General features: G+C 41.5%; 1 protein-coding gene across 1 annotated transcript in view; it reads right to left on the bottom strand.

The window, feature by feature from the left end:
- Nucleotides 1-12920, bottom strand: part of LOC132008102 (2-Hydroxyacid oxidase 1) — a 49468-nt gene extending 36548 nt beyond the window's left edge. Inside the window, exons 1-2 of the mRNA XM_059386488.1 lie at nucleotides 12738-12920; nucleotides 6737-6888 (exon numbers count right to left, since the gene is read on the bottom strand). Of these exons, the coding sequence (XP_059242471.1) occupies nucleotides 6737-6888; nucleotides 12738-12874 (289 nt within the window). The 5' untranslated portion in view covers nucleotides 12875-12920. The remainder of the gene's footprint in view (nucleotides 1-6736; nucleotides 6889-12737) is intronic.
- Nucleotides 12921-13628: the final 708 nt, after the last annotated feature.

Raw genomic sequence — 13628 nt, 5'->3', positions numbered from 1 at the left:
TTCATCTTAAAAGAATTTTAGGAATTGTTTTTGTTATTTTTTTTTAAGATTTATTTATTTTAGAGAGAAAAAGAGAGCACAAGCGGGGAAGGGGAGTAGGGGAGGGAGAGAGAATCTCAAGCAGACTCCCAGCTGAGCACAGAGCCCAACATAGGGCTTGATGGGGGCTCAATCCCATGACCCCAAGATCATGAACTGATCTAAAATCAAGAGTCAGAGGCTTAAGTGACTGAGTCACCGAGGCACCCTAACTTTTAGGAGTTCTAATTTTTGTTTAAAATTCAAGCCTTTTTATTTAATGCTTCTGAATTTTGCTCAAGGCTCGTATTTCCTAATGAGTTTCATATTCTGTGGCTTTTCCATCCTCTCAAAACTAAGGGATAAAACTGTAAAAACACAGAATGTTTGCAGTTAATATTCCAAGACTATAACATAGAATTGCCTTAGGGTTCTTGCTGCAGTTAATGATACTTGGAAATATCAGTCCCTGACCAGGATCTTAGAAGCAGCACTGCACAAGTGATTAATAACCCAGAAGAAAGTATTTATCCTCTGCAAGCCTCAGTTTCCACAAGCACAGGAATTGGAAAAAGATCCTTAGGGCTTTGGACTCACATTTTACGATCAGTAAGACATAGATGAATTAATGAATGCAAATTGCCTGGCACACATTGATAGCCAACTAAATGGGCTATCATCATTGTTCACAACAGTTAATTTGCGTGGCATCTCTCAAACATCTATTTGTATTTTCAGCAAGATCCAGCAATAAATATGGCTGCTGGTTTTCCTCTATCCCCAGCATGCAGCTATGAGAAATGAAAATCAAAGGCGTACAAATGCTCATTCCACCATCTACGCTCTCTGGGGCTGGCATGGAAGGCAGGGGATAGAGGAAAGGGTGGGCTCTCAGAAGGGCAGTTGTCTACCTTGAATGCTTTCTCATTTAACGGAATCTTAAATGGGGGCAGAATCATTTATTTATACCCTGACCACCACCACCATCCCCCCCCCCCCCCCCCGCCAAAAAACAATTAAGATCATCTTCCTTTTGGGAATTTCCCTGTTTTGGTTTCTGACGTTTTCTTATAGTGGAGATTTGATCTTCGTGCTTGCCTTCATTAGCAGAATCCTTTCTTTAAAGAACCATCCTGGGGCGCCTGGGTGGCTCAGTGGGTTAAGCCGCTGCCTTCAGTTCAGGTCATGATCTCAGGGTCCTGGGATCGAGTCCCGCATCGGGCTCTCTGCTCGGCAGGGAGCCTGCTTCCCTCTCTCTCTCTCTCTGCCAGCCTCTCTGCCTACCTGTGATCTCTCTCTGTCAAATAAATAAAATAAAAATCTTTAAAAAAAAAAAAAAAGAACCATCCTATCTGTCCTGTCGAACCCCAGCACACCACAGGAGCACCTCTGTGCTCAGTGACGCACCTAACTTTCCCGAGAGCCCTGACCTCCTTGGGACATGGTAAGCAAACACTGATCATGCTTAAGCAGCTGACTTTATCAGTGAGGAAACGTAATCCTCCTAGAGAGTGAAAATGACCTGCCACAGAAGCGAAACTAGTTAGTGGTGAATTTCCACATAAATCAGGTGTCCCAGCCTGACAGCCCAGGGGACACTTGTAGCCCACAAAAGTATTTGCTTTGGCCCACACGTTATTGCCTCAAACAGTGTTTTAGAGAATTTTTGATTTATTTGCCAACATTTAAATACCAGGAGATTACACATAAAAATCAAGGCTTCTGGCTTCTCTTGAAATGTTGGGATATCTGGCGATCCCCACATCCTCATTCCCTCGGCGGGTGGTAGTTAGCTAGCACTGAAATGCAGCTGCCCCCTTCCGGGGAACCTGCAATCACCCCCCCCCCCCCCCGCCCCGCCACCGTCTCCACCACTGAGCCTGCACTGTTGTTTTCTTAACTTCATCTCTCTCTGGATATTTATGTTACCAGTCTGACCCTCAAAGCCATTTTTGAGGTCCCTGCATTAAAGCTTAAAACAAAAATACCTTTAGCAAAGTGAAAAGGGCGACTTTCACAACCGTTAAAGTGCAAATAGAGTGTACTTTTCTGAAAGTCGGTTTTTTTTAATATGTGGAAGAAATTTGGGGGACCCTGGGGCCAAATAAAAAGTGCACCCCATTTGGGGAAGCTTTTCCCAGCATTATTCTCATGTGATTCTCAAAGGACCACCTAGAAGTAAGAGTTCTTATTCAACTAAGTTTGCCAGATATAGTAAATAAACACATAGGATGACCCAGCTACAAAGGATTTGTTGTTTACCTGAAATTCACATGTAATTGGCTCCATATTTTATTTGGCAACCTTACATTTACAGCCATTTTGAGAATGAAGAAAGAGTAGTTCCATTAGTCACTCTTCAACCACAAAGCCGTGTAAGAAAAAAGCTCTCTTCTCGAGCCCAGTTCACACTGGGAACAGGCCCCCAAGTGGTGGGGAAAGAAAAAGTCCAAAAGACCCTTGAAGCCAGGTTCTGTGAAGTCTGGAGAGCCAACTGAGAGGGTAAGATTGTGGTACTGTGGCAACTTCCAGAACTTTCTGGATACCCATTCTAATTATTCAAGCCTGACCATTTCCTGGGGATTTGAGCGGCCCTCACATTGGTTTCCATTCTTCCAGAAGCCAACAATGACACAAAGATAGGAGTACAAGTATTTTATTTAGAAATAATCACAAGGTGAGTTGAAAAGTGAGAGAGGGAGGGGAAGGCAGTCAACAAAAGGTATGTTAATGGCCACGTAATGCCTAACCTTCCTATTTGTCTGCTCCTATTGCAAGAGAAAGTGTCAGGCAAAAATCTGCAGGTTCTGATAGAAATCATAAGTAACAGAGGGATATATCCTGAGCACCAACAGCATCTGTTCCTGGCACACATGCCTTCTTTCCTTCCAAAGAACATATCCATCCCACAACCAAAATATACCAACCAAGGCGGGTCATGGACTGATCACCATCAGCTTTCAGGGTTAATCTAAACATTAAATAGACCATCCATCCACCCATGGTAATTGGACCATAGAAAAAAACTTAAGGAATGTTGAAATCCTTAAAGGAGGTTTCTACCACGAGTTTGGATATAACGCCCTCACAGGAACCTGATCCAGTCTCAGATCCTTAAGGACATTGTGTGCGACCTTCCATCACCAGTTCCTCTGTGTCCTCAGGGTCATCACACCCTCTGCGTTCTTACTGTTCAACCCTGTCCCAATACTGATCCTGTATCCAGCTCTCCTGTGGGGGTTAGGGGGAGTATCAGGGCTGCTTTGCATGCACCTACAGCAACAAATCAATTACTTTTAGGGGACTGTAACTGACAGATAAATGGGCTTCCCCTCATGACATGTATGGGATTTTCTGGAAATGGAAAGCAGCACAAGATGGTTAGGAGCAAAGATTCTGGAGCCAGATTGCCCAGGTCTGAATTCTGCTTCTGTCACATATGAGTTGTGGGATCCCGGGCAAGTTATTCATCTGCTGGGTGCCTTGAGTTTCCCGTGTGTCAAATGGGCTTACTATAGTACTGCTTCCTTGGGCTGCCCCGAGGATTCAGTGTTTTAATATTTGTAATACGGTGCTTAGAATAGCACCTGGAACATAATATTTGCTTTGTAAGTGTTTGATAAATTAATCTAAAGAAAGACTCCAATAAGTACTTACTTAAGAATGCCCCCTGCTTAGTACTACGAGGAAATAATGTTGCACAAAATAGTCCTATCTAGGCCATCAAATTAGTGTTTCTTTCTTTCTTTTCTTTTTTATTTGACAGAGATCACAAGTAGGCAGAGAGGCAGGCAGAGAGAGAGGAAGGCAAGCAGGCTTCCTGCTGAGCAGAGAGCCTGATGCAGGGCTCTATCCCGGGGTCCTGGGATCATGACCTGAGCTGAAGGCAGAGGCTTTAACCCACTGAGCCACCCAGGCGCCCAGCAAATTAATGTTTCTAAATGAGTTTTCTTCTCATTTTTCTTTCATCCCATCCCCACCAAAAATAGGGAGCTCTGACCTTGAAACCATCACAAGGGAGGTGGAGAGTAAGTCCTGTCATTTACTCATCAAGAAAACTGCCTTCTCTGGAGCTCTAGCTCTTTGCCCACAGAATGAACATAGGGACACTTGTCAGGTATCACATAAAGAGATATATACATATATTTGGAATCTCCAGGATTCGTGGTTGTTGTCGAACCAAGTGAGCTCTGTTTATTTTCTTCTTTTATTTCCTCTCCCTCACTGCCATTCTCCTCATGGTCCCTTATCCATCTTTTGCTTAGTTTTTATTGTTCCTATCTTACAAAATAGTTCAAAGGGAAATTTCTAAATATGGACCCAGAAGAAGAAGAATAGAAAGTCAAGAGTAATCCCATCACTCATCAATAAACACATATAAAATGTAGTCTGCATTCTTTGCCTTAATAAATAAATGTATTTTAGGGCCTTACCATGGTTTGTAACCTCTTTTTAAAAATGGTACTGCAACATCTTTCCATATCAATATACTCCTTCTCTGATATCATTACAAAAATGTACCCCATTTCTAACATACCCTGTTTTTGACAACCAACCTCCGATTACGGGACATTTGGGTGGGTTTATTTTTTTCTAATTTTTCTCCTATTAAAAACAACAAAGGAATGAGAATCCCTGCAGAGATGTCACTCTTCAAAGTCATAATTTTTTTCTTGGAATTCCTAGAAGAGCAGTTAGAGCATCACATGGAATTCACACTTTCAAAGCTTTGATAAACAAGTGTCAGTGATTTTCTAGAGATACAATTCCACTCTATGCTCTTCCTAGGGATATTTGAAAATGCACATTTTCCTTCCACCCTCCTCACAGTCTAATCTGAAAATAATAACTTGATATTCAGAAAATAAAATATATACTTATAACTTATGTTTATTTGGTAGCTAGGGAAATGAATAATTTTCTGTTTTAAAAATCTTTTTTGAAATTTATTTATTTGACAGAGATCACAAGTAGGCAGAAAGGCAGACAGAGAGAAGAGGAAGCAGGCTCCCCACGGAGCAGAGAGCCTGATGTGGGGCTCGATCCGAGGACCCTGAGATCAAGACCTGAGCTGAAGGCAGGGGTTTTAAGCCACTGAGCCACCCAGGTGCCCCTAATTTTCATTTTTTTATTGGCCATTTTCATGAGTCCATTTATGAATTTTCTTTCTTTTTTTTTAAGGTTTTATTTATTTATTAGAGAGAGAGAGATCACAAGTAGGCAGGCAGTGAGAGAGGGGAAGCAAGCTCCCTGCTGAGCAGAGAGCCCGATGCTGGGCTTGATCCCAGGACCCTGAGATCATGATCTGAGTCGAAGGCAGAGGCTTTAACCCACGGAGCCACCCAGGTGCCCCATTGATGAATTTTCTATTCATCTTTTCTTACTTACATCTTTTCATCTATTTGGGGTTCATGGTATTTCATTATTCAAGTATAAGGGCTCCTCACATGAAAAGGTCATTAATGCTTTGCCGCCTCATAGTTTTTCAATTTGTTTTGCTTGCCATTGTCTTTTCAATTTTTGTAGAACTTTGACAGCATGGAAATTTCTGGGGTTTGTGTTGATTTGTTGACTGTTATCTATAGAATGCTTGGGAAGACCTCTTTTACCCCAACTGTACATGGAAAGATATGTTTCCTTCTTTTACCCCCTCCTTCTCCCTTCCCATATTTCAGGATTACCATAGACAAATGGCTGAGGATCCAAGACCACTTCTCTGTGTGTGGTCCTAGAATTAAAAAAGTTCTAGACTCTAACCTAAGTCTGTCCAGGATAACCTGTGTCATGCTGATATCCCAGGCAGAATTCTGTGGCAGACATTTCAAGAAGAGAAGTAAACCCTTAAGATCTGTGATATATGGAACTAAAAGGCTTTACAATAGTATTTAATTTCTGCTCTTTGGGCCTGAATTTCCTGCCCTGCTTAGCATCAAAAGAAGTCAGATAGAATTCATCACTAACTTTCCTATGAGTTTCTAAAGCAGAGTGGGGAGATTTATCAACTGTGCCTACCTTTTCAAATATTCATATTTGCTAGGGGACTAGGAAGCTAATAAATTAGCCCTAATAAGAAATTTATTTACATCATATTTGAATTTCTCATCTCTCTGTCTCCTAAGGCAGTTAGAATACTCTATTGGGAATATAGCCCATTCGTAAAAGAGAACCGTGGTCCCAGACCGTGACAGAAAACTCAACCAATCAGGTCACTACAATTGCTGTTTCCTGGTGAGAATCGCATGGTTTGGGGAAGTAGGAAGGGTTTTGAAATAAGGTAGCCATAAAATTGAATCCCATCTTTGCCACTACCTAGCTGTATGACCATGGGGGAGTCAATTTCTCAAACCTCCATTTTCTGATATGCAGATATTAATACACATAATATAACTAAAAGCTGTTGAACCGCCATTCTGCCTGCAAGGCACTATTTTAAGTACTTTATATGTGCGAACTCATTTAATCCTAATAGTAACTGAGGGAGGTGAGTACTATCTTTATGCCCACTTTATAGCTGATCAAACTGAGGCACCAAGAATACCTTGCCCAGCGTCACAGAGGAGCAGAATAGGCAAGAACAGGTATTTGGATGGCAGCGTCCATGATCTTAATTTCTGTGAGCGTAAAAATATCCAACGACGTGTTTCCTTGATGCATACAGAGAAAGAAGTCACTAAATGTTAGTCCTCTTCTGTGCCTTTGGGGAGGACTCCCTTCCTACCTCTCACGGTTGCGAGCTCCCCGTCCTCATGAGCCATGCGCTGCATGGCCGTAGCCCCAGCGCATATTGGCATGCTGACCCTCTGCCCCAAAACTGAAGTCGACAGGTCTACTTCTGCAACATTCCGGAGCATCCGTGGATATAGCTTCCATCTAGAATTTGGGGGGGAAGAAAAGGTTTTAGAATTTTAAAATCATCACCAAAGCGTTGACATTTCATTTTAGTTAAAAAGAGAAAATATCCTTTTATTTTTCCCATCTGGCAAATTACAAAGTTAAAGGAACAGGGACATTTTTAATGTTTGTGAAGATAAGAGAATAATGAATGTCACGAGTGACTGTTCTTAGTGAGGTGTGATTAGCATCTGGGAGGACTTGCCCATGCGAGCTTTGACACAAGCATGCCGATTGCCAAGACAGTCCAGAACAGATCACCATCTTGAATAAATGGCCCCATTTCCTTTTGCAGTGAAACCAATCCCTTAACCACCCTTGATACCTTTTCTGTCCATATGGTTTTACTTTATAAGAATATACAAAAAGTATCACAAATAATGTAGCGTTTGGAGTCTGACTTCTTTCACTAAAGTATAGTGATTTTCAGATTCGTTCATGTTGCCAAATGCGGCCATAATTGTTTCCTCTTGGTGGATGAATAGTATTCCGCCAAACAGCGGTGCCCCCGTCTGTTTGCCCATTCTCCAGCTAAGAGACATTGGAAGGTTTCCAGTTTGAAGCCGCTATTAAAAAGCCACTATAAACATTCACATAAATGCCTTTGTGTGAATATAACTTTCATTTCACTTCCTCCAAGTCATTTTGAAGATGGTATACAAAAACATGGAAGGCAGACTATAAGAAGATACACTGTGTTTAGTTTTTCATTCATATATATATATGTCCAGTTTTTCTCATATATATGCATATATATACATATATACATACATATATATCAGACAGTAATCTTAGGTAATTCCTTTTAAAATTATAATTGGTTTATAATTTTATTATAAAATTTCTTCAATTTTATAATATTTCTTCAAAATCCTTAAACTGAAGTCAGTATTCTTTGAAGTATGGTGACGAGAGAAGATAATTTTCTTTAGTTTAATGGAGCATTTTCCTCAAGAAAGTTACTTGGCAGAAACTGGAGTTTTGGCTTGAAGAATTTTTGACTCCTGAACATGATCTTAAATAACTCTTCCTGCAATTCTTTCGTGTTGTAATGAAAATGATCAATAAACCAAGAACCAAAATTTTAAGAGTCAAATTTACAAAAGAACAAGTTCTCTTCCCTCTTAGCAAAATTTATATGTCTTATTTGTTCAGGATTATTTCTCTCATTAGTCTCGATTAGAATGAAAGAAAATGCAGCTCTATTTCTAATGAGGTCTAAGACCATGAACATGTGTATAAGACCCACATACATGCCTAAACAGCACTCACCTTTCCTTACCTAGATTGAGCTCTGCTTCCAGAGAGACCAAGATTTTCAGTTAATACAGTGAAGTGTGATTTAGAACCAGAGTAACCAAAATAAATCGAACCTCCAAAGTCTTGACTGAAGCCTACTTCCTGTCACAGAAGAAATTCTGCCTTCATGTTGCTTTAGGTCTGTAATCTAACCCTTCCTCACATAATAAAGTAAAAACATCCAGCCCTTGAAAAGCACAATAAAGAAGTTTTACTGTGCGATTTCTCTGCAATTCCTTTGAACATCATAATTGTCATTATTTTCTGTCATACCACATGCTTTGCTGCTGGAAGTCTTTTCGTTTGGACTGACCCTCACAGCATGCTTCTTTGATCTCCATTTTGAGCGGGGAAAGGCAGAAGCCTTGAAGAGAGTTTTTATTACCAATCATCTCTAAGTGTATTATTAGAATGAGAGAAAAAGATTTTAAATAGCAACCGTTCGCATGCTGGCCTTGGAAGGCATTAATATTTACTTAGAGCTGAGGAAACAATGAAAGCTTTTATCAAGAGCACACACAGAGCTGCAGGGCATCAGCTGTGTGTGTGTGTGTGTGTGTGTGTGAGAGAGAGAGAGAGAGAGAGAGGACATTGTTTAACGTTCAGTTCCTACATAGAAGGCAAAGGCTCAGTCCTATCTTCAGGCAGTAGTTTTACACTTGTCCATGTGGTGGCGCAGTCCCTTTAATAACTGTGTGTTCTTCCTCCCCCGCACCTCCCCCTCCAAAACGCACTACTTTCTGTTCTGAGGGTGACATTACAGGCACTCCCCAACCAGTGCACAAAATGCAAGTCTCACGCAAAATTAGGTAAGATCAATGGAGAGGAAAGTGTGTGCTCTCTAAAATGTTCTCCACATTTTGATACTTTCCGAAAAGCAATTACAACTAACCTTGTCAGGTAGTTCTAATAGCTTTTCAAGTCCCACCTGGCCCCTCCCCCAAGATAAGTGAATTTTCACCAATTTTACATAAAATCACAGCCGACTATAACCTTGGACTGTGCTCTTATAGGACCTCCGCTTTGGAAAAAGGATATGAAGGTTTGAAGAACAACTGAACCAATTGAATAATAAACCTCTTTCAAAGGATGGAAAATAAGATGCCCGAACAATGGACGTGAGAGAGAGGGGAGGATCCTTTCATAGGGCTTTTGACCCACACCGCACATGCAATAAAAGCCTCACATTTAATTTACAAAAAAATCTGGTGATGCCCACACTCCTCATGATGAGATACTCTATTTGAAGGAAGACACTTAACACCAAGCTTTAAAGCCGTGTGCGGTTACTGAATCCCATCAACTGAGCACAGCGAATTAATGTTTCATAAGTCCTGTAAGAAGATCTTGTTGCATTCCAATTTCCAATTTTTTACCCTAAGCATTTACATCCAATGAAATATATGTAAAATATATAAAACAGCACAATTTTAGTAATCTCATTTTTTACTCTTCATCCTTAATATCATGAGATCTTTAAAACATTTAACTGGCTCATGCTAGACTTCTGAGGTATTGCAGTAAAGGAATAAGGAGGCGGGAATCATAGCAAACCTATTTAAATAGCCAAGCCAGGGGCGTCTGGGTGGTTCAGGGGGTTAAAGCCTCTGCCTTCACCTCAGGTCGTGATCTCAGGGTGCTGGGATTGAGCCCCACATCGATCCCCACATGGGGCTCTCTGCTCAGCAAGGAGCCTGCTTCCCCCCCCCCTCTCTCTCTGCCTGCCTCTCTGCCTACTTGTGATCTCTCTGTCAAATAAATAAATAAAATCTTTTAAAATAAATAGATAAATAGCCAAACCAGGTTTTGAATGCCTTGGTGTGTAAATGGGTTCCAAAGGCCTATGATCCTCCTGAAAAGGCATGTAGTTGTGTGTGTGTGTGTGTGTGTGTGTGTGTGTGTTAACCCCAATCAGGTCAGGCCAAGCAAAATGAAGCAAGCCGACATAAGCTGTTCGTGTCATGTTTACAACAGGAGATTATGCTCTTCAGTCTGGTTCCATCTATTTGACTTTACTTGTCCTGTTGTATTTTATTTTATTTTATTTATTTTATTTGATTACTTTTTGGCCACAATAACAGTAGAGTCCCAAGTCTTACCCCGGAAATGTTTACAAGCAAGTGCAAGATCACATAAGTGAGCTCGGTCCCCAGAACTCCAAACTATGGCGGTCTGGTCGGACTGGAGCACAGAGAGGTAACAGCTGTCACTGTGAATGACTTTCTGTTGTGCTTGCCAGAGGGGGAGGTGGATGCATTTTATAAATGGCTTTTAAGTGCCTTGCCACTGTGTCACAAGGGGTTATCTGGGATTTGGTTGTTCTGCAGTCTTGGTTTGAATCAAAATGAGAGAGTTCAGCTTGATTTGCTTAATCCCATTAACTCAAAGACACCAGGACACCCCCCACCACCACCTCCCCACTACCTCCCCTCCCCCGCAGGAAATCTATGCTTAGCTCCACCTCCTAGTTCTGTGCTAGAAGGGTCCCCCAACAGATTGCACAACAAAAGAGGAATTGAAGGGTTAGATAGGAAATGGCCCCTAACTTTTGTTGTGATATAAAAACTCCTCAAGCAGTTGATAATAAAAAAGCATCCGCCAACCTCCAGAGAAGGTTGATTAATCCCCTTTTTTTTTTCCCCCTTTCAAGCTGAACCAAAGGGAAAGGTCAATGCTCATGGAAAGGATGGTGTGGCAAACTCGTCCTCAGGATCTGTGTTCAGTCCTGAAGTTACTTAGGCCATGCCTAGGCTGGGAGTGGTCACTGGAGTTCCATGTGACCCACAGAAGCATGAGGCACGCCTCCCCTTCACAACCTGGAAGTCAATGCTGTCTTCTCTGTCTCACCAAGTTTCTAGAATTTCCAGGGTTGCGGTGGCGTCTGTATTTGCTGCAGCCCTTTGTTCCCTCTTTAAGGCCTCTGGGGGGGGGGCAGTTGTTTTGGGTATATTTTGCTTCAATTCAACCCACCAGCAATACAGAGGTCAAAGATCCATGTGCTCCATGGGCGGGCAAGCTCCCATGAACAGAGAATTTGTCGGTCTGGGTCATGGCTCGATCTTCAGCACGCGGTTCCTAGTAACTGTGAGTTAATTAATTAAGTAGCATGAGGTGAAGGGGGTTGAAGGGTGGGTCAGGAAATAGGTAGTCCCCTGAGTGTTATGACCTGAGAAGTTAAAAGAGACACCAGCCTGTCAAGGGCCCAAAATTTCCTTTGATTAAAATGACCAGTTTGGGGTTAAAGTGTTGTTTTTAGGAGACTAGTAGGAGGTAAACCATATTACCTGGTGAAGAGAACCGCTATGAGCCTAGGAAGGGACATCTTCTGACCTGAGCCAAAGGCAGAGGTTTAACCCATGGAGCCATCCAGGTGCCCCAGAAAAGTGATTTCTGGGAGATTTTGCTCTAGACTGACAAAGCCAAGAAGGAAGGCAAAGACTTTCCTCTGGGTCTTTTCTTCCTTTTTTCTTTAATTTATCACCATCAATGAATACCCACAATACTCGCTGGTTTTACTAAAGGCCATCCTGTAAGATGGAGAAGCCTGAAATTGCCTAGCGTATCAAGGGCTCTCCTCCCGGGCTTCAGCAAATAAACCATTTTGTAACTGCCAAGAGAAAAAAAAAAAAAAAAAAACTCCTCTAACGTTATTTTGTTTCTTGTTTTTATTACACACAGAAACATAAACCATGACCCCCACCGGGTTGTGCTTTGAAATATGAAAGGCAAGGAGAACTAATTTGGGGATAGAGGGAGATTAAGCACTTTGGATGAGGGATGAAATAGCCCCGTTGAAAGATGAATGCTATAGAGACAAATTGAAACCTAAAGTGAAAGTTTAGACAACAGTATTCAAAATGAATGATAACGGGAAGGCGGCAGGATAGGAACATTCGAGGCAACAATTCGATCTGGTTCAACCAGATAAGATGGCTATCTTGCCCTTAATGCTAACTGCTTCCTACACCATGAGCGAGAGATAAGCCTCCCTGTTATACTCAGAGAGAAAGAATAGTCACCAGAACGCATCACTATTTTTATACACAGTTAGATGAGGTATCCATGTAATTCCACGTGAGGCAAATGAGGCTTGGTTTTGTCAGTCAATTGTTTGAAATTCCTAGGCTTGGGATTTTTTTTTTTATATAAAGATTTTATTTATTTATTTATTTATTTGACAGACAGAGATCACAAGTAGGGAGAGAGGCAGGCAGAGAGAGAGAGAGAAGCAGGCTCTGCACTGAGCAGAGAGCCCCATGCGGGGCTCGATCCCAGGACTCTGGGATCATGACCTGAGCCGAAGGCAGAGGCTTTAACCCACTGAGACACCCAGGCGCCCCGGCTTGGGATATTTTTAAACAACCTACTAGGCCAAGACTTCTCATGGCCCCCAGAGTTTTTGCCTCTCTACTAAGCATCTATCTAGACAAATAATTTCACATCGTTAACATTACCACTTGGAGATCTTATTTCGGTAGAATGTCCTCATGTAATTTTAAAACATGATTTAAAAAATAAAATTTTCTTACCTGGAAAATGCAGCAACATTATCAACCAAAGTTTCCTGGTCATTTGCCCCAGACCTATAATAGTCATAGATAGACTTCTGAAGGACTGATTTCGCATGTTGTTCATAATCACTGATACAAACTAATCGCGTAAACATTTTCACAGGGTTTTGCAACCCCAGGTTTGGGGTTTTTTCTCCCCTGCATAGCCTTCTACATCCTGATAGTTCCACTACTTGTCAATTATTAACAGAATTTTTCCAAAGTTCAGATTTACTTCTCTGTTGCTTACATTAAGTGAGTAAATACATAGCTTAGATTTTGCAATTTCCCTTGCATCTGTCTGCCAAAGAACAGCTACACCTAAGCCATGAGAAGGTGGGGTTGGGGAGGCAGGAGGAGGGGACTAGTTGTCTGTCACATCAAAAATTAAGGACTTAGAGAGGTACTTGCATGAATCTGCTCCTGAATCTGTTCTGGCTAAGGCTGCTTCTCCCATATGGTATGTGCATTTGCTTGGAACCCTGAATGGGCTGCCCACTCATTTTTCTTCCACATTTGGACATCAACATATCATGTGACAAGGAGCTTATGGAATGAATGGGGCATCCAGTGAAAATGGGGTCTTTATACAATATAAAATTCAGCTGATTATAAACATTTGTCTTTAACAAGGAACATGAAGCCCAAATTTACAGCTTATGCTTAAAGAGTCTTGTCTCACTCTGGGGAGGATATAAGGAGGTGCAATTCTAAAGACCTTGTGGTCTCCATCTAAATTTCACTCCATCATGGAACACTTTGAGGGAGACTTGTATTATTAAGACTTTCGGCTTTGACATCAGTCAGACCTGAATTTCTGTCTAGGATCCTCCACGTGAAACTGCTCACCAGTCATTTGGCAGTTGAATT

The sequence above is a fragment of the Mustela nigripes genome, unplaced genomic scaffold, assembly GCF_022355385.1.
Source record: "Mustela nigripes isolate SB6536 unplaced genomic scaffold, MUSNIG.SB6536 HiC_scaffold_75, whole genome shotgun sequence".
Classification (NCBI taxonomy): Eukaryota; Metazoa; Chordata; class Mammalia; order Carnivora; family Mustelidae; genus Mustela; species Mustela nigripes.
The sequence above is the reverse complement of the archived record's forward strand: the minus strand, read 5'-3'. Positions and strand labels throughout refer to the sequence as shown.